General features: G+C 36.0%; 1 protein-coding gene across 1 annotated transcript in view; it reads right to left on the bottom strand.

The window, feature by feature from the left end:
- Positions 1–23,381, bottom strand: part of PHYHIPL (phytanoyl-CoA 2-hydroxylase interacting protein like) — a 51,231-nt gene extending 27,850 nt beyond the window's left edge. Inside the window, exon 1 of the mRNA XM_090278060.1 lies at positions 23,024–23,381. Coding sequence (XP_090134186.1) covers positions 23,024–23,129 — 106 coding nt within the window. The 5' untranslated portion in view covers positions 23,130–23,381. The remainder of the gene's footprint in view (positions 1–23,023) is intronic.
- Between the last annotated feature and the right edge of the window lie 4,282 nt (positions 23,382–27,663).

The following is a 27,663-nucleotide window of genomic DNA, read 5'->3' as shown; positions in this document are numbered from 1 at the left end:
ACTGTATTTGCAAACCATATATCTGATAAAAGGTGAATACTCCAAATACATAAGGAACTCATATAAATCAAGAGCAAAAAAAGTAACTCCATTAAAAATGGGCTAAGGACCTGGACATATATTTATTTCCAAAGAAGACACACGAATGGCTAAAAGTTTTATGAGAATGTGCTCAACATTACAAATCATCTGGGAAATGCATATGAAAACCACAATGACATATCATCTCACACTTGTCAGGATGGCTATTATCAAAAGAGAAAAAGATAACTTGGTGAGGATGTGGAGAAAAGAGAAGCCTTAAACACTGTTGGTGGGAATGTAAATTAGTACAAACATTATGGAAAACAGCATGGAGGTTCCTCAAAAAAAAAAAAAAAAGTAACTTATTCTTCAAAGTTGATCTCAAGACACATTTCTGAAAGCCAACCCTGTAACTCCAGAGTCTCCAGAGAGCTTCTCTCAGAACTTTCATAGCATTCTGATAGTATTTTACAGCCCACATAGTCTTCTGTTCTACCCTATGTCTACATTGCACGGGTTTTGGAATTAAACAAGACTTTGATATCTTTGCCACTTCTAGTTATCTGATCTTGGGGAATAATTACTTAAATTATTTGTATTCAAGTGATTCACACTAAAAATGGGGAAAATGATGCTTAATATTTCAGGAGAAAGGAATTTACCAGGAAACTAAGTTTCAAGGGTCCTTCACATGTACATGTTTCTAATACTTGATTTTGTACCTCATATTTTGTATTGTTTTTGCCAAATAGGACACCCTAAATTATGTAAAATTCAGATATCACAAAATTTGGGTTTATCCTTTACCTATAATAAGAAAAATACATATATGGTGGCCCAAAATATTCAGAAACAAAGACAGCTAGTTAAACAAAAATCCTTAGCTTGGAAACTTGGATGATTCACAGAACTGACAGTACCAACTTTGAGTCTGATTTCAATGAAAATTATACTAATGTTAGGAAATTATACTAATGTTAGAAAATTATTCTTTCAGTGGTCAACTAGAAGGTGACACTTAGTGAAAACAGAGTGTTTTATCTTAGTCTAAATTCAGAAAGATTTATGCTGACACAATAACTGAATCTCTGTTTCTTCTGGTATGCATCCTTAAAAAGAACTGTTTCTCAAGTGAAGGTAAGAATGATGAGATGCTATTACATGGGTTTTGCAGGAAGTAATATATATTTAATTTTTCTTACATTTTTGTTTGTAATCATAAATACATTAAAGTTATCCAAATTTTTTTTAATTGAATGATTTTAAGGTATAATTTATGTACCATATTTTATACATATCTGTCCCTTCATTATGTACAATAACTATATATAATTTTTTTTAATTTTTAAAAATTTTATTAATTTTTAGAGAAAGAGGGAGGGAGGGAAAAAGAGAGGAAGAGAACCATTGATGTGAGAAACACTGATCAGCTGCCTCTCATATGTGCCCTGACCAGGGGACTGAACCAGCAACCCAGGCATATGCCCTGATTGGGAATTGAACCAATAACCTTTCCCTTTGTGGGACAACGCCCAACCAACTAAGTCACACCAGCCAGGACTGCAAAAACTTTTCTAATGCAAAACATATTGATAATAACATCATAGATATCAGTATGTACAGAAACAGTGAAAACATTTCAAGAGCAAACATTTCTTTGAAATACAAATACCACAACTGGATTTTATGAAGAAAAATGAGGTAGAAAGAAGTACATTTTTCTCTACACTAGAAATACAAAAATTGGAATTTCAAAACACACATAACATTTGTTATTGACAAATTATTTTATTTTGTTCCAGTTTTCACCAGTAAGTATAGTTGCAAACACCAGAGTAGCTATTGTATCATATAAGTGTTTTCTTTTAACACAATCTCTATTTGTATTCAGAGCATTGTTATAAAATTGATCAGCACATTGAAATTTATTTTCCTAAATAAAAAGAAAACATTTCCCTTCGTCACTTCAAATTCCCTTCATACTTAAAGACTTAAAAAGTGTCTTGGCAGCAAAATAAATATTGGAAATTAATGCTATTTTGTAAAAGGTCAGCTAATATAAATCACTTTTTATTTCAAGGTTATGAAATGGCAAAAGCAGTTCTCTGTAAGTAACTATATAAAATTTGAGAATTAAAACTTCCCTCCAAGAATAGCAAAATAAAATATTAATAGCAAAATAAAATAAACTCTTCTCAGATAATTAAAGGCTAATGGATATACTATGTTCAACAACTATCGTTGAATGCATAAGTGAAAGAAGATTCAAAGATGAGTTGAGACACTAGAGTTCATGCTTTCAAGTAGCTTGTGTTACAATCTAACTGACACATAGACACACACACACAAATCTTTAAAGGGCTTACTCTTATATACTCTTTCAGACAGTGATCCATTTCTTTGCTCCCCTTCATGACCAAACTTCTCTAAACATCTGCCAAAATATGCTATCTCCATTTCTTCACCTCCTATGCACTCTTTTTAAAAAAAAAAAAATCCTTTCCCAAGGTTATGTTTATTGATTTGAGACAGAGAGGAAGGGAGAGAAAGAGAAATATCAATGTGAGAGAAAAACATCAATTGGTTGCCTCCTGTATCGCCGTGCCCAGGGATCAAACCCACAACATAGATATGTGTCTTGACCAGGAATCAAACCTGTAGCCTTTTTGGTGTTTGGACATCGCTTCAATCAACTGAGCCACCTGGCCAGGGCCACCTCCTATGCACTCTTAAATCCAGTCAAATCTAGTTTTGCCTCTACCACTTCAACAAAAGTCCTTTTGTCATGTCACCAATAAATGCCACGGTAACAAATCCAGTGGATACTTCACAGTTCTCCCCTGACTTTATCGCTCAATGACATTTAACATAGTTGACCATTTGCTACTTCTTAATACATGCGCTTAGTTTTATTCTTCTCACTAGCTACTCTTGCTTATTTCCCATATCTTTGCATAATCAAAAGTTAGTGTTTCTGAGGAGTCTATACCAGTGCTGTCCAACAGGACTTTCTGCAATGATGGAAATGATTTTATATGTGCTGCTTAGCATAGGTTACAAGCCACATGTACTGCTGAGCACATGAAATATGGCTAGTGTGATTGAAGAACTAAATATTAAATTTTATGTAATTTTAATTAATTTAAACTTATATAGCCACTTGACCCTAATGGCTACTGTATTGGGCAGCACAGCTTAGAGAGAGCCCTCTTTTCTTTCTTCTCCCTAAAAGTGATCAATCATCTTTTTTTTTTTTTCAGATTTAATGTGTTTTATTGATTAAAATATTACATTTGTGTCAATTTCCCTTCCCTCTGCTCCCCTCCACCCGGTGGCCCCCCTCCCTCCAGTTGTCCCCCCCTTTTAGATTATGTCCATTAGTTGTGCATACAGTTCCTCCCAACCTCTCTCCGTCTATTCCATTCCCTCCTACCATGATCCCCAATTCCTATATCATCTCCCTCCCTCTCCCCACTCCCCCTCCCTGTTGACCTCCCCCCAATATGCTTCCCGTACCCACAGTTCCTTTTCCACTCTCGTTGCCTGTTTAGTTTGCCTTTGTTTCATCTCCCTAGCTTCTGTTTTTTAAACCAGTCCCTTTAACATCTCATATAACAGTGGTTTGGATCTAATGAACTCTTTCAGTTTTATTTTGTCCTGGAAACACTTTCTCTGTCCTTCTATTCTGAATGACAATTTCGCTGGATAGAGTATTCGTGGTTGTAGGTTTTGGATTTTCATTACTTTGAATATTTCTTGCCAGTCCCTTCTTGCCTGTAGGGTCTCTCTTGAGAAGTCAGCTGATAGTCTAATTGGGACCCCTTTGTACATAATTCTTTTCTTCTCTCTTGCTGCTTTTAAGATTCTCTCTTTATCTTTAATTTTTGACATTTTGATTATAATGTGTCTTGGAGTGGTTCTCCCTGGGTCCAGTCTCTTAGGAACTCTCCTTGCTTCCTGGACCTGCAAGTCTATTCCCTTCCCCAAGTCTGGGAAGTTCTCCTTTATTATATTTTCACTCAATTTTTCAAGTTCTAGTTCATCTTCCTCGCTCTCTGGCAAACCAATGATTCTTATGTTGGGCCTTTTATAGCTGTCCCAGAGGTTTCTGATCCTCTCATTGTTGTTTCCCATTTCCTCTCTCTGCATTGGTTGACTGCTTGTTCCTTCTCCATATTCCAGTTTGTTGAAATGAACTCTGGATTTTTTTTCCTCACCATCTGTCTCGTATGTGGTTTTGTTCCTTTCGTTATGAATGTTTTTCGCTTCTTTCTTATCTTTTTCCTGCTCTTTTGTGAATTCTGTAAGCCACCTGATAACAATGGCCCAGAACTGAGCCTCTGACAGGTTTCTTATCTGTTCATCTGTCAGGTTCTCTATCTGTTGCCTGGTGAGCTGTGCTACCGGGATTTCTATAGTTGTCTGCCTCATTTTGACAGATGCGTTTTGTTTTCTTGGGCCGGCTGTATGGGGCAGTGCCTGTGTACGCGTCACAATTCAGCGACCCGCGCCTGTCTGCGACCTATTTCGCAGCCCTGTGGTGCTTTCTTTGGGGGCGGGGGTCCAAGATGGATTCACACAGTTATTCAGCTAGGAGACCGGGATCCATCCTCCTGCCCCCCTGGGCCTCACTGTTCAAAGCGATGCGGCGGCCGCTCTCCCCAGCGCTGGAGTCGCGCACCGCCAGGGGCTTGACCGCAGCCGGGATTCCTCGCAGGGGTCGCGCACCGCCAGGGGCTTGACCGCAGCCGGGATTCCTCGCCGCCCCGCCGCTCCAGGTGCGACTGCAAACAGCGCTGCCCTCTTTAACTCTTACCTGCCCAAATGGCACCGCTGGTTTATAACTTCATATGTTGGGCTTCCGTGTAGTTTTATTTTCTGGAATTTCTAGTTATCCTTTGTTTTGAAGTAGTTGTATTCCTCTCTAGTTGTAGAGGGAGACCTAGCGTGTCCGTCTAAGCCTCCATCTTGGCCGGAAGTCCAGTCGATCAATCATCTTGCTGTTGATAATTTTCCAAATTTATACCTCAAGATTTCTAAAGTGTATTTAATACCTCCAATTGGACGTCTCACAGATATCTCAAATTTCAAATATCTGAAACAGACCCTTAGTAATAATACAAGACAATAAAAATTCATTTTAAAGGCAAAGTAACTTCTGCTACCAAAATAAGTTATAATACCTTATATTGTTAGTATAATAACATTAGTCAATACAAAAATTTGCAAAACTACTTTTTAATTTAACAAAAACAACTCTGCGTAAAATCCTTTTTCTCATTTGTTTTCTTACATCATCACACTTAGCTTTCTTAGGAGTCATTTTTCACTCCAAAACAATGTTTTTGACATTTCACAAGAGTTCTGGGTGTTCAAAGAAAAATAATGTAAAAGTGTTGATGAAAATGTTGGGCAACAAGTTTTTCAAACTCATAGGGAAATTATACAAATTCAGCAGTGCTGTTTAAATTTAATTGTCAGCACAATTATAATTTAGGTATTTTTGACATGGCCTATACATGATGCTAAAATTGTCAAGTCTTTGAATTTCCAATGTCTAGTATATACTTCCCTCATAAAGATTTCAGAAATAATTTAAGAAACCATTGTTTAAGACAATTTAAATGGTATTACATTTCATTCCATTTTGCCTTTCTGTTAAATTTTTAAGAAGCAATTAAGAACATTAAAGAAATGATAAAGAACACTGTTATAGGAAAAATAACTATTCCATCATTACTGTGTTTTGTAAAATTATATTTTGTATTAGATTTTCTTAAAGGATAGCACATCTGCATTTTAAAGTGCAATGAAAACAAATACATATACACATGTATTATTTATGGAAAATAAACAGCATCATGCATGTATCCAGAGAAATAGATTTATGATTTTCATTAAAATATTAATACATGATAATGAAACTATGTGGTCTTTGAATGTCAGAAAGTTAAAATCATTAAAAGTATTAATACTACAAGCAAAAAAAAAAATTGGGGAAAATTCTTCAAATATTATGAAATCAGCTAATAAAATGTTCAATGTATGTTGATTCACATGAAGTTTTTAGAAACACTTGTGAATCTCTTAAAAATATTTATATAGGTGAAGAGATAATTTTACAACAGATGTGCAGAATAAAAATTCTAATAGTGGTAGCTAGATTGTATTTGAAACTTATTACTACTTCAAACTCAAATTTTATTACTGTCAATTTATCATTATAATTTGAATAAGTAAAGCTTTTAGCAAAACAAGTAGTGTAAACAGCAAACTCCAGAACCACTACTTTTTAGTTGTTAGGCTTTTCTTTTTAAAGAAAATCACTAAAAATAACAACAAAAATTTTCCAGGAAAATTAATATTGGATATACTGAATTGCAACAGAAGAAAATATATAATAATAGCTCAAACACCCAGACTTAGCACAGCTTGAAAAGTTATGCAAAACTCTATTTGTTAAAATGGAAGATTTATCTAAGATTAAACACAAATATCTTAAAAAAATAACCCCAAAATTAAGTGTAAAACAGACCATGTCGATTTAGTCTAGCATTAAATAGATATCCTAGTAAACACTCAAGTTAGCAGGTTCAAGTCAAAAGAAAATCTTGGAAACATATGTGCAGTATGACAGCTTTAGAAATAGCTTGGTGAAAATTTTAGTTTTTCTTTAGGCTCCAGTGTCATTATGTTCCTGCTAATTTGAGTTGCAAAATTTCATTTATTTTATATACTGTAGATTATGCTGCCAAGGATAGAAAAATTAATCCAGTGTATTTCCATAGTAAACATAGACCATCATATAGTTAATTCTCTTTCCAGTCAAGAAAAGGGGGATAAATTTATCAAGTACAGAGCTTATTAGATCAATCAAATGTATTTCCTCTGTGTTAACTGTCCCAAATAACCACACTCAAGCCAAATTTATTATATCAAAATTAAGTTTTAAGCGTTTTTAGACACCACAAAAAAAGCATTCGAATTTACTCTTTCTAATGAGCGTGTTCAACAATTTGACATTGATCTGAAAGACACACTAAAAGATAAAGGAAGGAATACTTGATCAAGGGGAAATAGGAGCAACAGAAAAATAGCTTGAAAAGGACCACCAAATTTTCATCTTTATCCTCAAACTCCCTCCCTATGAGACACAAATTGATATTTTTAACAGCTTTCTGGACACTTTCATGTAGATATTCCATAGGTATGTGAAGCCTAACTTGTTCCCAAAACACGTTAGTAAAATAGGTTGTTATCAACACTACTCCTTCACATTCCCTCCAACCAACAATTACTACTTTATTTACTGGTATCAAAGCATACCCAAACTAGCAAACACAGCTGTCTTCAACAACTCTTTTTTGGTATCTCACACTTTCAGCTTAATCACAAAGTCAACCAATTTTTACTTCAGAAATGTTCAATTCCACTCTCAATTTTTATCTACTTTGTCTCAACAGTCCTAGTATCTATAATTGCCTTGTAAGTGGTTAAACTCCTGAGCTCAATATCCCAGTTCATTCCTCAGATGGATACCAGAATACCATTTATTAAAACCAAATATGTAATATTTCTTCCTTACCTAAGAACTTCTTTGATCATGCTAGCTAGAGCAGTGGTTCACCATGTTTGGTCTCTGAATTACAAATACTGGCATCACCTGGAAATTTGCTAGAAAATTCAAATTCTTTGCCTCTACCCCTGATCTAATGAATCAGAAACTCTGGGAGTGGAACTCAGGGATCTGTGTTTAATGAGTCCTGTAGGTGACAAGTTTGGAGAATCAATGATTTAAATTGGTTCTGAATAATGATTTACTAAATTTTTTAAATACAGAGTTCATTAAATGGTTCAGCAAACATTACCATTTAACTTCCTTCATAATTATTTTTAAAATATTTTAAAATTTTAATACAGATAGCATATACTATATAGTGCTGTATTATGTGATTTGGAGTAACATCCAGACAAAACTTTGCCTGCTACCTCAGAACAAAAAATGGCACAGTGTATAAAAAGGTTATGGCTCTGCTCCTGTTTCATGTTTATTTCTGTAACTCAAGTCAGAAAGTATATGCTTGAGTAAAATGTTATAAACACATTATTATAGGTGTATCTTGTTTTATTGTGCTTGACTTTATTGTGCTTTGTAGATGTTATCTATTTTTTACAAATTGAAGGCAAAATCCTTCACCAGCAAAATGGTTACTACTCACATTACTGCAATAATAACTTTACTGTAGCAGTCAAGAACCAAACCTGCAATTACCTTTGAGCTGTATGCCTATACCTGCATGCAGAATTCAATTAGCTGCAGACAAGACTCAGGTGCACGTGTTTGGCCCTTCAGCTCAAATTAAATAGAAGGGCTTACTATGAGTTTTGTGTACTTCTTCAATTATAATTGTGATGAAGTTATTCTAAGTTTGAGATAGAGTTTTACTTTTACCAGTATAGGCAATGAAATAATTACCTATAAAATGAAAAATTAATCCCTAGTTAAAATGAGAATGTTAAAGAAATGTTAACATCTACATACTGACACTGATTTGGCTGAAGATGTCTCAAAGTCTTTCTATTAATTAGTAGCAGTTGATCTTTCAGGTAATATCGACTACACTCGTATGTTCAAAATGAAATAAATGTGCTTGGAAGCTCTCACAAAAGCCAAAATACAATGCTAAATATCAGTGAGAATCATCTGTCAGTAAAATGTACATTACAGTGACAAAAAATGATAACTATTCATTAGATTTCATACAACTAGGTTTTGCAAATAAAGATTTGGTCTCTGACAAGTTCCATGATTTTGACAAAAACAAAAACAAAAACAAAAAATAGTGTGCCTGACATTGCAATAAATAAATAAACTGTTAACCAAAAACTGAAATAAAACATTAGTACATGTCTGAAAATGCTGAGAATACAAAGTTATTCATAAACTTAATTAACTTAAATACTGACATTATATAAAATGAGAGAATATGAATGTAGCAAATCACTTCATTTACATTTGTAGAACTTTCTCAAACACGTAAATGAAGGGTGGTAAAATGACAATGAAGAAAAAAATTTTAGTATATTTTATTGACTATACTATTACAGTTGTCCCAATTTCTTTTAACTTTGCTCCTCACCACCCATTTATTCCCCTACCCTCCAGCAATCCCACCCCCCCCCCTAGTTCATGTCCATGGGTCATGCATATAAGTTATTTGGCTTCACCCTTTCCTGTACTATTCCTAACATCCCTGTCTATTTTGTACCTACCAATTATGCTTTCTAATCCCTGCACCACTTCCCCATTTCTTCCTCTTCCCCTCCCAGCTGAAAATCCTACAAATGATCTCCACATTTATGATTCTGTTTCTGTTCTGGTTGTTTGCTTAGTTTTTTCTTTGTTTGTTTTTAATTTTTAGATTCTGTTGTTGATAGTTGTGAGTTTGTTGTCATTTTAATGTTCATAGTTTTGATCTTCTTTTTCTTAGATAAACCCCTTTAACATTTCATATAATAATGGCTTGGTGATGATGCACTCTTTTAGCTTTACCTGGTCTGGGAAGCACTTTATCTGCCCTTCCATTCTAAATGATTGCTTAGCCAGACAGAGTAATCTTGGTTGTAGGTCCTTGCTTTTCATCATTTTGAATACTTCTTGCCAGTCCCTTCTTGCCTGCAAAGGTTTTTTTTTTTTTTTTTTTGTGAGAAAGCAGCTGATAATCTTATAGGCTTCCATTTACAGGTAACTCTTTTCTTCTTTCTGCTGCTTTTAAGATTCTCTCTTTAACCTTTGGCATTTTAATTATAATGTGTCTTGGTGTGGTCCTCCTTGGCCCTAGCTTGATTGGGAATCTCTGTGCTTCCTGGAGTTGTATTTCTATCTCCTTCAACAAATTAAGAAAGTTTTCCTTCATTATTTTTTCACATAATTTTTCAATTTCTTGTTCTTTCTCTTTCCCTTCTGATACCCCTATAATTCAGATGTTGGCACGTTTAAAACTGTCCAAGAAGTTCCTAAGCCTCTCCTTGTTTTTTACAATGTTTGTTTTCTCCTTCTGTACTGGTTGACTCTTTATTTTTTCCTTATGTTTCAAATATTGATTTGAACCCTGGTTTCCTTCCCTTCACCATTGGTTTCATGTGGACTTTCCTTCATTTCACTTATTATAGCCTTCATTTCATCTCTGTCGTACTTAATCTTGTCAGTCAAGTCTGTGAGCATCCTTATCACCAGTGTTTTGAACTATGCACCTGTTAGATTGGCTCTCTCCACATCTGTTAGGCTGTCTGTCTCATCGCTCAGTTCTCCCACTACAACCTTGATCCGCTCCCTCCTTTGGGCCATACTTCTCTGTCTCAACTTTACAGCCTCCTGTGATTGCCTCTGTGTCTTAGGTAGAGCTTTCCCACTTGTCCTATTGTAAGGGGCAGAGCCTTAGGTATTCGTCCATGCAGGGGCTACCTGTTTCCCCACGTTGTGGCACTGTATGTGGGGGAAGGGTCTGAGAAGGAACAATGCCACCTCCTCAGCACTCTCCCCATTTCCACTAAACAAAAGGACTCTGCCGAGGGATTGGGAGCTCCCTCCATCACCCCAACCCCCACTGGTTTTCAGTCAGAAGCAAGGTGGCTTTATTTTCCCCTGGCGGCAGAACTTTGAGCTGCCTGGTCTGATCCAAGGCTGTGATAGTTCCTCAGGTTTCTTTCCTGACTTTTTAAATGTTTGACTACACTTTCCACCAGCCAGCCCCAGCCACTAAGCTGCCACTGCCATCGGTGCTGCTGCAGGTGGTGCCACCCTGGTTTGCCAGCGATGCCACTGGAGTCACCACCCTGGTGCTGTCGGAGCCGCCACCACCAGTGTTGCCACCTGGATGCTGCCAGTGCACCACCCTGCTTCCTCTCTGCCCTGGCTCCGCCCCTCCTACCTGTCTGGATGAGTATTTCTTCTTTATTTCTTAGTTGGCCATCCCTTCTGTTTGATTTTCCAGAATTTCTGATTGATTTTTATAGTTTATGAGGTAGATGTATTCTTTCTTAGTTGTGAAGGGAAATGCAGAGTGCCTACCTATGACTCCATCTTGGCGGGAAGTCCTACCTGTGATGTTCTAATCACATGCTCACTGGCTGGGTCTGTAAATATCATGAGGCCTACTTCAGATGATAGTTCCCATTCCAGCTGAGCCTGCTTCATTTTCACTAAAAACTGATTTATGCGCTGGTATCTCCTCTCCAGGGTCCCTGGTTGCACATGCAGGGAGGAATGTTTTGGTTCTCTGAAGCCCAGCTACTCAATCTAGAATCTGAGATCAGCATCATTGGCTCCACCTCGAAGAAAATTTAATGTCTAGATTAGTTTTTAACCATCAACTAAATTGTTAGAAATGTTGAGAAAACTATATCAAGGGAAGTAGGTAAAATTTTAAACTCTAAGTAGTTGTAGCTCCTGTAAGAACTGTTGCCAGCTTTATAAAGTAGTTATTATTCATTAATAAGTACTAATATTAAGATATTTTTAAATCATTTCAGATAACCACATACAATTTTTTTAATTAAAGATTTTTTGAACTGATTATAATATTATAAATAGAAAATTTCCCAATTCATTTTTTATACCAAACTTCAGTGAGTGTCCTGAAGCGAGATATAAATACTTACAAAGAAATAAGAAATACTTTATTAATTTAAAAACCCTTTGATAGATGTCTTTCAAGTAAAAATAAGGGGCAAACTAATTTGATCATCTAGCTGTTTAACAAGCTGAAGAAACTCACTTTGACAATACAGTTACAATGTTACCAAGCTTATAAATGCAGATAAATTGTCAGTAATGAAATTGATTCTTACAGTTTTAAGATTCATTATACAAGTAAAATATATCCCACTCTTCAGAAATTTAACAGAGGTCAGCAAAAAGATATGTGTTCTTTCTTAATGTTATCAACAAATATCTCAGAACATAACAAAAGGCATTATTTTCTCAATGAACAATGAGGAACTTAACCCAGGGATGAATCCATTCTATTACCTCCGTCCAAAAGGAACATTTCCTCTTTGACTCTACCATGAACAAACATCTTACTATTTCTCTTTAATTCTGTATCAGTTTATTTGAAGAGTATACCGAGAAGGTAAAATGAATTTAAAAATATTGCCATTTGCCACTACTTATCTATATAAACAAGAATTTCCTAAGAACAATGCAATAGAAATAAAATACAGAATTTAAAGTGGATGTTGGGCTGATGTAAAACAGAAACTTTTAAGTATAGCTACAATTTTAATTTCTATCTTGATTGACTTTATCTGGAGAATGCTAGAAGTTTGAAATTATGGGATAAAAGTATATTAATAAAATCGTACTTTTACTTTGGTTAGAGTTTTAAAAAATGTGTTTTTAAAAATATTATCTACAAATTAGAAAGTTTGAAATCTACTAACAAGATTTCGGACTAGATAAAACCAAAGTCCTAATCATGGCATAATTTGGCTATTCTTAACTAGCTTTTAGTTTATTTTCCCACAAGGAACACTTCTTTCCTTGAGCAATACCAATGCTATATATTCCTAGAATATATATAATTTCATGACTTTATATATGTTCTATGTCAGAAATGCCCTTATCTCACATCTGGCAAATTTTATTTTAATTTTAAAACCCAGAAAAAATGTTTTATTCCTCTGTGAGACTCTACAGAATTAATCACTTTCCCTACTATATCCTAATATAGTACTTATCACAACGTATTTATAGTTATTTAAATATATTCTCTTTAAATGCCACTCAATCCTTTGAATGACAGATCCAAGTTATATTCATTCTTGGGCCCTTTTTAGTCCCTATTCTTAATACCCTAAAATTGGAATACATGTAGAAATAAATGGTAAAGATACCAGGTAAGTAAAAAAGCAAAAGGAAATAAAGTGAGAATATTAACTGAATTAGTACCTAAAAATTAACCATTGAACAAGAATAGAATGGTACTTTCTTCTAGCTAATGTACTCAAAGTGTGTCTACAACCTATTTACCAGTCTCTGATGAGATAAATATAAAAATTATGAGTAATCATTTAGAAACTCATGCAGATATATGACAGTAATTTTTTATATATTGATTCTTTGGATTTTTTAAATTTCATTTTTCTAATAATTCATTTTAATTATATTTTATAAAGTATCAGTCAGTGATAGACTGGCTATTGAACAAAAGCCAACAAGACACAGATTGAAAAGTACTACAACAGTGTATGGAAGATAGAAAGATAAGATCTTGATCTTTTTTCAATGAGAATTTGTTTTAGAAGGAAGAAAAGATAAATACATAAATTTATGTAATGTGCATCAATGTAACTATCCATATTTCTCAAAGTTCACATTTTTAAATTTTAAAACATATCTATTACTAGAACTGTAATTATACACGAAAATACTAATGCATAACTAACATTTCCTTCTAAAGTTATTTACATGAAAACGATTCCAAGTTAAAATTAGGGCTTGTTTTCTTACTGCATAGCAGACCCAATGGCATAGATAGCTACCCATCTTTAACTGACTTCACACAAAGCTAGCTATCCTATTGCCTGGTAAAGCTTTTTAGCTTTCTTCAGCTCTCTGTCTGACCTGCATAATCTCAAAACTCTGGTAACATATAAAAGCACAATAATTATATATTTTTTTCTTCAGAAACTCTTCTTTCAACATTTTTATTCCTATCAAGAGAGATTAACTTACTTTCTCAATCCTTGACATTAGGAGTTGGCAAACTTTTTCTGTAAAGAAGCAGATAATAAGTATTTTAAGTTTTGTAGGCTATGTGGTCTGCTATCACAGCTACTCAACTCTGCTATTGTAGTGAGAAAGCAGCCACAGACAGTATATTAACAAATGGGTATAGCTGTTTTCCAATAAAATTTTACTTAAAAAAAAACTGGTAGCAAGTTTTCAGGTTTGGCCGAAGGACTGTAACTTGATCCCTATTCTGCACCATAGATATAACACAGAAATGCAATCATTAAAAAAATATCACATAGTACATGCTCAAAATTGTAATTTTTGTTTGCATTTGTCATTACCTTTTTTAATGTAAAGACTGAGAGATACATCAACATTCAGGCTTACAGAAGATGAGACACTACTTTTCAAGAAAATCATTGTGGTTTTGATTTGCATTTCTCTGATGATTAGTGACACTGAACATCTTTTCATATGTGTGTTGGCCATCTGTACGTCCTCTTTGGAGTAGTGTCTATCCAGGTCCTTTGCCCATTTTTTAATTGGATTGTTTATTTGTTTCTGGTGTTGAGTTTTATAATTTTTTTATAAATTTTGGATTAGTCCCTTATGAGACGTATTGGTGAATATTTTCTCTCATTCAGTAGGTTGTCTTTTTATTTTGTTGATGGTTTCCTTTGCTATGCAAAAACTCTTTTAGTTTGATGTAGTCTTGTCTGTTTATTTTTCTTTTGTTTCCCTTGCCTGAGGAGATATATCAGAAAAAATACTGCTACAAGCAATGTCCAAGATTTTACTGCTTATGTTTTCTTCTAGGATTTTTATGGTTTTGAGTCTAATATTTAAGACTTCATTCAATTTTTGAATTTATTCTTGTATGTGGTATAAAGTGTTCTAGTTTCATTTTTCTGCACATATTTGTCCAATTTCCCAACATCATTTATTAAATACACTATCTTTAGCCCATTGTATGTGCTTGCTTGCTTCCTGTCAAATATTAGTTGAGTATAAAGGTGTTTTGTCAGAATAGCTATCATCAATAAATCAACAAACAAATGTTGGCAAGGATGTGGAGAAAGGGGAACCTTTCTGCACTGTTGGTGGAATTCAGGTTGGTGCAGCCACTGTGAAAAGCAGTATGGAATTACCTCAAAAAATAAAAAGTGGAACTGCTTTATGATCCAGCAATTCCATTTCTTGGAATTTATCTGAAGAAATATAAAACACTAACTCAAAAGAAAATAAACCCTCCTATGTTCATTGCAGCATTATTTATTAATACAATAGCCAAGATTTGGAAGCAGCCCAATTGTCCATCAATTGATGAGTGGATACAACAACTGTGGGATATTTACACAATGGAATACTACTTTGCTGTAAAAAAGAAGAAAAATTTATCCTTTGCCACGGCATGGATGGACCTTGAGAACATTATGTCGTCGTCGTCGGCGGCGGCAGCCGTCCGTCTCGAGAGACGATGGTGTAGCTTCTTAAGAGTCTATCTGCACCGCCGAGAATGGCTGTGCAGTCCGACTCGGGAGTGACGCGGTATCTGTCTCCTCCCGTGTTGAATAGACATCTTGCGATGACGCTGGAGTGTGCTCTCCAGTGGAGCTGAAGCTACAGAGCCTGGGCAGGGTGATATGGAGGGCCAGCTGTTGCCCATGCAGCAGACCCCCCCTCTCTTCGCAGCTGAAGGATCCAAGGGGAAAGACAGAGTCCATACAGCTTGGCTTCAGGTGCGCCGCAGGAGTTGCCAGTGTTGACTACAACGTCAAACCGCCTTAGGGACTCCGGCTCCGGATTTTCTGTCGGGGTTTACTCCCTTAGCCTTTCCCCTGAAGAGGTATGCCGCAAGGCAGCGGAGGTTTTTTGGAATCAGAGTTTTCCTTCTCTGATGTGCCCTGACTGGAAGATCGAACCAGAGACACTTAGCTCGCAGGCCGACGCTCAATCCACTGAGCCAAACCAGCCAGGGTGAAAGCAGCAGTATAGGAGGAAAAATATAGAGCCAATCCACAGATAGGCCATTAGAAACATAGCAGCAACAGGGCTGTTTCATTATACAAGCTTACTCAGGCTGATTCAAAGCTTGCACCAGTCACTAGAGTTAGAGAGTTTAATTCTAATGGCAAGATAGTTGGCAGTGACCTGGCCAGGTGGCTCACTTAGCTGGAGCATCGTCTAATGCACCAGACAGTTACAGGTTCGATTCCCAGTCGGGGGTCATACATTATGATAATAATGAGAACATTATGATAAGTGAAATAAACCAGAGAAAGACAAGAATGTATGATTTCAGTCATCTGTGGAATCTAATGAACAAACTTAACAAGCAAAATAGAGATAGGCTCATTGTATAAAGCAGGCTGACAGCTCTGGTGAGGGGGGTAGGGAGTGGAGGAATGAGCGAAAAACTAAAAGGACTCATGGACATGGATAATAGTGTGGTGATTGAGGAGTGGGGAGGAAGAGGGAGAGGTTCAAGATGGTATAAGGGAGATAAGTGATAATAAATAATACAATAAAAAAAGGAAAAAAAAATCAAAGTAAATATACTGAAAAAAATTTGTGCCTTGTCTTTAATGTTATATGCCTAGGGAAGTTATAAGACTTTTGTACTATTATTAGATAGCAGCACTCCCATTGGCTATAAAAAACAAAGATATTTGTCTACACCAATTGCCACAACTATTGCAACAAATAATATATGTGCAATAATTCCCACAGAGCAGCCCTTTTAAAATGAATCACAAACTTGACCGAAATAGTCCTAATATCACAAACAAAACTACAATTCAGAGTTGGATGCTTTTTGTTTAACTCATATCTACTGAGCAACTTCAAAATGCAGAGGTCTTGTTGGCATTTTTAACAAACCTGGAATGTAGATTTATTTCATCTTTGTGGTTCAAAGTTGGCCTTTCCCAGCTTGTGATCATTCCTTTCCCTCAAGGGATGAGAGAGTCTAAAACTAAACTCAAATCCTAACCTCTTTTTCACCTAAGTTCTGGTCTCTCTAGTGAAACATGTAGTTCTGTGGGCAATTCTCTGTCTCGTTCTAGAACTCTTTTCCCCAGAATACAAGGTAAATTGCTGAATATTTAATATAAATTTCCAAAGGAGTCTTAATGCTAGATTCCAAATGCCTTAACATAAACACTCTTATTGCTAAATCCCTCTGAAAACTCTCCTGACTGTAAAACTTACCTTTATGCGAATAACTCAAAAATCTCTAGTTCACAATCCTCTTAAAAGTATCAAGTTTTAATATTCTCAGAAAATTATCACTGGACTATGAATAGCCTTCTTTGAAGAGCAGGAATCAATCAAGTAAAAGAAGTCTAAAATGAAAGTGAGTTCTCTGATGGTGATTCAGACTGAAACAATAATGAGAAGATAGTATATACTGTTGTTCTGAGAATATGATTTCTGTGAGAAAGGGAAGTGCCCATGAAAAAGGGCTTAGAACACATTTGAATGTTCACTGAGACCTAAAATTTGAGAAGTAAAAAATTGTCATCTGGGGTCTTAATTTTAATATTTTCTTTCTCCTTGTTTCATTTCTAGTCAGTGAATCTTCTGATTTCCCAGAATTAAAATTCTAAAGTTATTCCTGATCACTTTCCATTTTACTTGAAAATTCAATAACAAATTCTTAGTAACTTTTTAAAATTTCTTTTATATCATTGCCACTCATTATCAAGATTCTTCTCCAATTCCTCTATAGATTTTTGCCAGACATCTTCTACCAATACTAATTTTTCAAATATATGTGAATAATATATATTCTGCTCAACAAGACAATGTAACTATTGTTTAGTAATAATCATGTATTTTTTAACAGTTAAAGAATGAGGCAAATGCTTTATAGTAGTAAAAACTGGATTTAAATACATAATTCATAAACAATAAAAAGATTCTTATAGAGAAATTTAACAAAAATGGAAAACAAACCCAAGAAAGAAGCAAATGCTGTAAGGCAAAACTTAAATTATGGATCTACTATGGGCAGAAAAAGAAATTGAGAAAATAGAAGGGTTATGATTACTGTAGTAATTTATGCAGCTGCTGTTATTACTGAAGCCCAAGATAAATATAAAAGTAATCAGAAAACTATACTCACAAAAGTTAAAAGAAAAACCAATATTAGGTCTTAAAGAGGGGGAAATGTCAGCAATGATAAACCAAGTAACTTGGAAGTTGTCTAGATAGTGTTCTGTGGAGTAAATTTCTGACTGGCTTACCCAGGCAACACAGCAAGTTGCCAGTGTTACTATTGTACTTATGACCCATCACTCTACCACTGGTACTCTAATTAAACTTCTTGTTCTTCTCTGGGAATGAATTAGAAGCCCAACCAATAATATGAATTGGTTTAACATAGTCTGATGGTTTTCAAGCTTTTTTCATATTTGTTTCATTTAGTTTTTATTTTATTTTTGTTCCATTTCATACTCACTAACAAAAATTTATGCTATCTCTATAGTTATATCTGGGTTAAAAAGTGAATCCAGGGGTCACATATGGTAGTATAGATCTACCCCTAGGAAAAAATCATAAAGAAAAAAATGTTAAATCAAGAACAGAGAACAGCTCTGATGCAAATACCTATCCAAAGCAGGTACGAAAGTCACAAGGCACATGAAGTGCAGCACACAGCATATGGGAGCAGAAACTGAAAAAGCTTGCAAGATTAAGGCTGACAAGGATATTTCTGATGGGATAGAAAAAATATAAGCAAAGCATATACACTGTAGCTGTGATTTTAAAATTTACTGTCTTTTTAAAATTCAGAATTTAGTTTCCATTTGCTATTCGTGAAATGAAATTGACATAAGAACAAGTTGTTAAGCAAATAAAGCACAACTGAAATGAAAAAACAAAGATCTAAACATTGGCAAAAAAAGAGTAAGTAGTTCAACTCAAGAATGTATGTCGAGAATAATATTCCATTTACAACCATGTTCTCTACTTTGTGTCAAGACTTGTGAGAAAATGATATATAAGTAATATTTCATTGAATTATTTAAAAAACCCTACAGGACCAACATTATTATACCCATTTTATATGAGAAAGCTTGAGGCTAAACAGAGGTTAAGTAATTTGTTTAAGGTAACAAATATACCTATCAAGAATCAATCTTCTCAGAGGTCTTTCTGATTCTAAGACGGTATTACCACTATGCTATATGCATGCCAATGAGACTGAATAATGATTACCCTACATTCCTGTACTATTATAGGTAACAGTTAGGTGTACTCCTCCTAGATGTCTGCCTCAGAATACGTCACTAAGGATTAGCTAATACAGCACTGTGCTACTAAGCCTTTCTGTGTTACTTTATGTTTCCCAAGTTAAAATGTGTTTACTTCACCTGTCAATAAGCACAAAGGAGGTTCCAACTGATTTATAACTCAAGTAGATAAGATAATGTCCAAATTTAGAGAAATTATCTTTTTAAAGTTATTTATAATGGAGTAAACCTTTTTTCAATTCCTCCACAAAACTATATTTCGACAAAGATAGGGGAATCTGTCAGTTTCTATCTGTGTAATATTGTTCTTTAAAATGTGTTTCCCTGCTGCCTAGCATCATAAACTCCATAAATCACACCAAAGAACTCATAAAATGCCTTGATCATGGAAATAATACTTGTTAAAGATAGGAAATCTTGGTGTTAGTTTTAAGTGCTGTACAACAATTAACTTGGTATTTTCTTCCTTACTACTATACTTATGATACATTAGTCACACAAGAGTGCAGGGAGCTTGGATGCATGTAAAGCAACATACGGATAAATATTTTCAGCAGGAAAAGATAGCTTCTATGTACATATGCATGATAAAACTGATGAAAAGTACAACCAATGTAGAATTCTATGTGTGAGTTAGGGGGCTGCTTTGTCTTATAGATAAATTAGAGTCTGATGTATCTATGTGAAGAAACAAACTAGAAATAAGACGTTTCCCATATTATTAATGCTTGTATATAAGAAGTTAATGTTTTCCCCCCTCAATTTTTTGAAAGCAACAAGGTACATTTTATGTGCAACTTGAGTATATTTCAACACAGTAGGAAGGAGGAGCAGAAACATTCTTCTACTTGCAATACAGAGTATACAAACTACTACATCTACAGCACATATACCTGGGTTTCTCAGAAGAAGCCTATCCAGAATTATCATTTTGAACTATAAGTAACATCCAGGCAGGAACCATGAACTAGCAAGCAAAGAACACATATGTAGGATAAAAGCACACATGAAACAATATGTGGGTGTAATAAGAACCCTCTTGCTTAATTAAAAAATCCAATTATATGACACTTTTACTCTTCCATATTCTTCACAGACTATTAAATACTTTTGAGAACATAGGAAATAAAGAAACATCATGAATTGTTATTAATAATGTAAAAATTAATTTATAAGAAAAAAGGCAATTGACAGACAACAAATATAAAAGGAGAAAGCCAAGGAAACACAAGAAAAACATACAGTTATGTTATCTTAGTTGATACAATATGCAAAACATCATAAAATTTAAAACATCTGTAAGTGGGAAGAGTAAAAAGAAATGTATATTTAACAATAATATTTTCTCCTTTTCTGTTTTATTCCACTTCTAAAGAATGTATGTTGCTCTCATTTTTCCCCATTACCAGATTAATAGTAGAGTAAAATAAAGAGAAAAGTAAAGAACATGACAAATGTATTTCTATGATCATAAAATTATGACGAATAGCACTTAATATACCACTTATTATGTACTTAGGCATGTAAGAAATCTTCTGCCTCATCCTAATCTTTCTATGTTATATATTTACAGAAGTAAAATAATGAGACCTGAAAAGAAGTGAAAGAAAGTGAAGGGAACAAGTAGCGTCTATCTAGTATAAATTTTTTCAATATAAATAAGGTCTGGTTGGCAAATTTAATGCAACATTTTAAAAATTGTTCTGTAAAAATACTATATAATCACCTCTGTTATTCTTATGTAATCAACTTATCATTTTTTGCAACTGACATGTAGAGTCACAAAATAAAAAATTAAGCATTTAACAACATCTCTACAAATCTATTTCTGTATTTTTACACATCTTTTAACAGAAGAGTTAAGCTCTTTGTATTTGTTGGTATAAGCTGTTTTGTAAAATGAAACCTTATTTAATATGTAATCAACTAAAAGTCTGAAAAAAAGTAGTAATTTTTACAAGTATTGCTTAGTGCTAACACCCCCCCAAATTAAATGTTACATAATTTATTCATTTTTCAGGATCTATAATATGAACTGAAATAACTAAAAATACACTACCAAAATAAAATAGCTACCACTCTAAAAGACACCACAGCAAACACAGTATCAATTTTTACACTACACTATTAACTCTGTAAAGTTCATAACGAAGTAAAAAAAATACGTTATTTTCCCTAATGTCTTTAAAACAAATGGTAAAGGTAATTTTCACTATTGAGATTATTGGATTCTGAGGAGCAACCATGAATTGCCTATTTCCAATAATTACAGTAATGCGCTTTTGATATACCATTGAAATAAATGAAAACAAAATCAAAATATTTACAATGGTCACATTACAAAAAGTCATTTCACAAAAGTACAAACTAAAACCCCTATGACTTCCTATGTGGTATATTAAAAATAAGCTTTATCCGCTAATAACATAGACTTATCTATGGAATACCAAAATAATGACTTTTAGATGTCATAAATATGTGTACCTATTACTATGGTGACCAAAATAGTCTAAGGATAAAGGAAATATAAACAGCTTTTACAAGAGTATTTGTTTATCCATACTACACCTGTTTCAGAAATTATTTAAAGTGACTTTGGCTTCAAAGAGAAATTACTCTGTGTCCTAAATTTATTAACTAACAGAAATTCAGTATTCAGTTACCCTAAACTGTACTGTACAGCAATGCCTAACGAAGTTATTACCACGTAAATGACTGGAAACAAGACTTCTGCTTTCTATTTGGATTATATTCTGATAAATTTTATGATGTTGTTGTGAGCATAATTAGTATCTCTACATAACCTTGGCTAAAAAACATTTTTAAATCATCGTTTCTATATACAGTTAACATTAATTTCATTTACAGCTGAAGGTGTTCAGGGTCATTTTGACAATAACAATTATTCTTCCTTTGTTATATGTACAACCTCACAATTTGGCCAGTTACTAATCAGATGGCTTCTTTACAAAGGAAGTTATATTCCACATTACTTAAATAGCACTGACTCTTCACTTACTCCAACTGACACAAAAGCACTAGAACTACCCATTGCACATATTATTAACTTATCTCTAATGTTCAGACCTGTTTATGTTCAATTTCATTCTTTAGGAGACTGTCAACTTTAATAGAATAAAGACATATAAAAAGACAATAAAAAAATACTTATCACATATTCTGAATCACAGCAGATACACTAGGCTACTTCCTTTACAGATTTTCTTCCATCCAAACTTATTTTATTTTAATTAAATTTATTGGGGTGACATTGGTTAATAAGATTATAAAACCTTTACAGATTTTGGAGTTTCTGAATGACAGCCCCAAACCACGAAGCTTGTGGCTGTCCTTGGTGCTGAAACTAACTCTTTCTGCCCCTTGACTAGGGAAAGAAAAAAAAAAAAGAATCGGTCATTCCCAATCCCATTTTGAGAGGATAAACATAATTCTAAATTATGTGTGTATGTTGGGGGGCGGGGGGAGGTCTGAAGATAAGAGGTTTTATAAAGGAACTGGTAAGTTTCTGGATAGAAAATGCTAACGTGTGTGTGTGCTGGGCACGGCGGGGGTGGGGGGGGTGAGTCGGGTTGCTAGAAACATCCAGAGGGCATTTCCCCTACGGCGCCCGGAGAACCAGGAGATCGGGACTGCGGCAAAGAGCGGAAACGCCTCGACTGGGGCAGAAGCCGTGGGCAGGAAGGCGCCCTTGCCGGGGCAGCTAGCTCCTCGGTTGGGGCCAGGCGGGCGAGGACAGCGAGGGGTTCCGCGGCCAGGGGCGACAGCGACTTTACGTGCCAACGCGCTTGCCCGGGGCTCCTTTTGTTTCTGGGGTCCACGGGGAGGGCGGCTGGGCTGAGGGGAACCTCTACCTGCAGTTATTTGCACAGAGGGGGCAACAAAAGACCTTGCCGCCCGGACAGGCAGGGTCCACCGAGCCGGAGCGGCCGCGGCTCCTGGGCGCGGGCTCGGCCCTTCTCCTTACGGTCCCGGTCGCTCTTACCGTCCCGGTCGCACAGCTGAATGGCCTCCAAGCTGAGGTTTTTGATCACCTCTTCACAGGGGCTGGTGGGGCTGTTGAGGGCATGATCCAGGCGCGGCACCTCCATTTTTCTAACCCCTTTCTCAAGCCCGCCTGCTTCGTATCCAGGCTCTCTCGGTGTACGGGATGGGAAAGAAGGGCGGGAAAGGGAAGGGAAGCGGTGGAGGGAGGGGAAGAGGACCGAGACGCGGCCCTAACGGGCCGGGGCTGAGCCGCCTGGCTACAGAACCACAGCCGAAGCGATGGCGGTGGCAGAAGCTCTGGGGACTGTGCGCCTCTGAGAGACCGAGAGGAACCCGGTGCAAGGGCGGGAGGCGCGCGCTCCCGGCGGGGAGGGGACGCGGTGCGCGGGAACGTGAGGGAGAAGGCGCGGCGCGCGCACGCTCGCGAGAGGACGCGCCCACCTGCAGGCGCGGGGCGCTCTCCCTCGTTCTCCGCCCGCCCTTCCGCGCGCACGCGCCCCCGGCTGCCCTCGCGCCATGGGCTGCGTAACCCCGCGTGTGAGGTGTTGGACCGCCCAGCGCGCGGGAACAGCGGGCGGCTTCGGGTACCGCGCGCTCGCTTGGCCCTTTCTACTGGTAAGGGCTGTTTAGCATAATTTCCCTTCTCACGGTGCCAGTCTGAGTCCAGGTTGGCACTGCAGCGTCTTTGCACGGGGAGGTGAGGGTGAGCAGATTGGTTATTAGAAATGTAAGCGGAGTTTGGAATTAGCGGGCTCTCTTTGCCGTCGAGTAGTCTCTGGCTGCTCGACCCCCATACCCTGCTTGCTCAGCCGGACATTCCAAACAGCTTCGTCTGTGTGAGACGTCTGTAATAGAAAATGTGCTTCAAGTTACCCTAAACTTGTCTGCCCATTGTTTTTAGTGGCAGTTAAGATTCTGCAATGCACTTAGTGAAGCTACAAATGTTTTTAAAATAAAATGGATGCATGTCACAGCCTGTTGACCTCTGTTGCCATTTGCTTCTTTGGAATAGTTTTTAGTTGTGTTGTTATCTCAGAATCAAAAATAGCGACCACCCGCCCCCGCTTTTGGTGTGTATGTGCATTTGAAATTGAAGTTCCTTTTTATTGATTTTCCCATTTCAAACATAAATGTTAACCAATAGAATAACAATTTACATGTAGCTTGTTCTAATGCTACCCTTTCTGGCCACATCCATTTAGTCAAAACATACCTAAATATAGTTAATTAAAGCTTCATAAAACAGAAGGACCAGCTTAAGGTAAAATAAGTCTGAGAGAAAAGTTGGCACAACTGCAAATTGATAAAAATTCATGGCAGATAATTGAGTATCTTAAAGTGAAGTGTCCTCATTATGAACTTAGATATTAATAAAGATGGATGTTCTTGTAGTTGGAGAAAATTCTTGTGTAAGGTATGGGTGTCTGCAAGGAGAAGATAAATTATTTGCTAAGAAATATGACAAAATGGCACATATTGCTGAATTTCTTGTGTTCAAATGCCTGGTTCTGGATGACTAGAACTTGATACTGTCAGCCCAACCACAGTGGGCTCATCTTTCAGAATACTAATATCAATTTAAAAAATCTCAAAAGGAGCCATGTAAACAAGGTTACCGATTTATTGATTTATAGATGAAACTATAACTCATGTTTATAATTAAAACTATAACTCATACAAATATTTATTAAGCATCTGCCATGTCCAAGGACAATATGCTAGATATCAGAAATCTTGGTTTAAGTCTATCAAGAAAGAAAGACATTGGAAAAGCAAAATTATGATGGACATTATGAGAACCTGTGGTAGCACACACAGGAGTCCTAACCTAGTCTAGTCAGGAAAGCCTCTAAAAATGATTTTATTTTAAGAGAATGGGAAATTATTAAAAGGCTTTAAATGGCAGGTTTGCGTGATCAGATTTTGGGGCCAGAGTATTTGTATAATGGGAAAAGGGGGTAATGTTTGAGAAATAATAATGTGACCTTCTGGGCAAAAGACCTATACAAGCCAAAGCAGTTTTTTGCTGAGGATTTAGATTACATAAGAAATACAAAAGAAAGAGTTAATTATTTGACTTTTGACATTTGATATAGGATTTTTTAGCAAAATTATTAGACTTCAAATCAAGACATAAAATGTAATTTGTTACCTTGGCCAGGTGGCTCAGTGGGTTAAAGCATCCTCCTGTACCTGTGGCTTGACAAATCAAGGTTAAGCCTAGTAGTCCAAATGATAGAGTTCCTCCCATAGTGAAGACAAGATATACTATTCCACCATAAAGGCTGTGGCTAGAGATTATATAAAGAAGATGATGGCAATGAGATAGGTAAAGTAGGCAAAAATTTTATTCTCTTTGACACATAGAATTATCCAAGAGGTAGAAGAGCTCAGGGAAGTCAACCAGTAACACTTTTACTCACTCTCACCTTGAGGATGTAAGGTGGGAAAACTCAAGGATAAAAAAACTTTTGTCCCAATTCTCAGACCTTTGGAAGGCTATCACTTGGCCAGACTTAGGTTACCATATTCAGATAACCTTGAACAAGGTATTGTGGGTAGAGGGAGGTCAGGAGTTTACTTTCCAAACAACTTGTGTACTCAGAAGGTAGCTAAGTTGAGAGCTAGCAGACTTGCTATAAAGTCTGACATTAAAAGAGCAAGGTGATACTCTAGCAAAAACTGCAGGGTGAACCTTCTAGAGCAGGGATGCTTCAGGTACCAAAGAGATGTGACCTGTCAGAGATGGCTACCAGGCCCTGATCAAACTGAGAATGCAAAAACCATGAGTTTCTCTAGCCACCAACTTCAAGAGAAAGACCAGAAGCAACTAGGCATGCAAAGGATGTCACCACAGAGACCAGAGGAGGAAAAAGACATCCAAATCTTGTGATTTTTTGTCCCAATGCCTCAAGGTAATGGGAGCTTCCCTCTTCTGATATTTCCAAATACAATCTAAAGTAGGATGTTGGGGAAAAGGTAGGATTATGAAAGACTGAGGATCCTGTCTGAAAAATATGAACTTTACATAAGGGAACTAATTAAAATACTGAACCCAGGTTCCTGGATTAGACTGAAGACATATTGTGTGTGTGTGTGTGTGTGTGTATGTGTGTGTATCAGTGAATGAAATTTCATGAAGGTGACCAAATAAGTTTTAGATAAAATGAAAATTCTGCCTTTTCATACCTAAGTTGCAATGTGAGTAATTGCAATTCTCATACATTTTAATCATTTAATTGTTAGCTTGAGGTGCCCAATATTACTGTCAAAATTCTACCAATCATTCAAGCTCCAACTCAGGTGTTACATTCTCTGTAAAGATTATTCCTCTGTCAGAAATCTTTTTGTTTTATTTCATGGGGCTTTATAGTTATCTACAGACACAATTACACGATTTATGTTACTAGTATACATGAAGAATAAGACTCAAGAACTTTAAATATATCCCAGCTCAATTCCTTAACGACTGTTGAAGGCTTTGACAAGAAGTTGTTTCTCTTTTAATAAACAGTAAATTAAAATCCTTATGATAATCCAAAGCGTTACTCATTCTGAGCCCAAACCTGCCTCCTATAAGGTCAATACAAAGGCCTTAATTTCCCTCTCTGTTAATAATACACAATAATTACAATCTTTTTTCCACCTGCTGCCCAGGTATGTTTAATTCTCTGGCTAAACATTCCTAGTTCTTTCAAACACTTCTGATATCCCATTGCTTTGAGTCTCTCTGTGACACCGGACACTGTCCTCTTGGTAGCTTTAATTTTTCTAAGAGTCCATAGGTGAACGTTCCAGGTGTGAAATATAAGAAGAATATAACTAAGAACACAGTAGTCTATCACAACTCTTGCTCTATATGCCAGACATTTTGTAACAGCCCACGAGCATATTAGCTTTCCTGACAGTGGTATCACTCTGGCACATATCCTGAGTTTGCAATCACATAAAACTTATCTTTCTTCCCTGAACGTTTGTTATTTCCCCAGTGGCATTGTGAAAATTAGGCACACATTATAGTATTTGTGTAGAGAAGATAAAAAGTGCAATTTGCTGAATTATTTGATTGAACTTCAGTGCTTTGAATGTATATGATTATATTACTGCAATTAGCCTAGAATTTTATCAAACTCAAAGTAAAAGTAGGTTACAAAGTCCTTCAGGTAAGGTTGTAAGTGCAGAGGTCATTCTTAGATGAACCACAGCCCTGAGTACTACCCATATTTTTATGTCTAGGTAAAAGACAAAAGGTGAGAACCTAAACCATAGATAGAAGTGAATTCCCAAAACTGCATTGTAGATGAAGGAGTGTTCTTTTCTCTTAAAATATTACCATAACTTTTTCTAAGCCACTATTATAAATGGTAGGACAAGAAAAAAGTTATGATTGACAGACAAAGTTGAAAACAATTTAGATATTCTAAATTCTTTATCTTGACTCAAGTTAGTGGTGTCTGGATTTGTGAATATCAAATGAAATAATATATATATGAAAGTATTGTATGAACTTTTAGGTACCTCACAAAGTTAGGGTATTGTTATTATGGGACACTAAGAATGCCACTAAGAAAGGATATCTGGTCAGTTTAACAGTACAAATTTCTGGGGGTATTTTAATAGCTATATAGCTATTTGAAA

This window comes from Furipterus horrens, unplaced genomic scaffold, assembly GCF_987537825.1.
Source record: "Furipterus horrens unplaced genomic scaffold, mFurHor1.1.pri manual_scaffold_5, whole genome shotgun sequence".
Lineage (NCBI taxonomy): Eukaryota > Metazoa > Chordata > Mammalia > Chiroptera > Furipteridae > Furipterus > Furipterus horrens.
The sequence above is the reverse complement of the archived record's forward strand: the minus strand, read 5'-3'. Positions and strand labels throughout refer to the sequence as shown.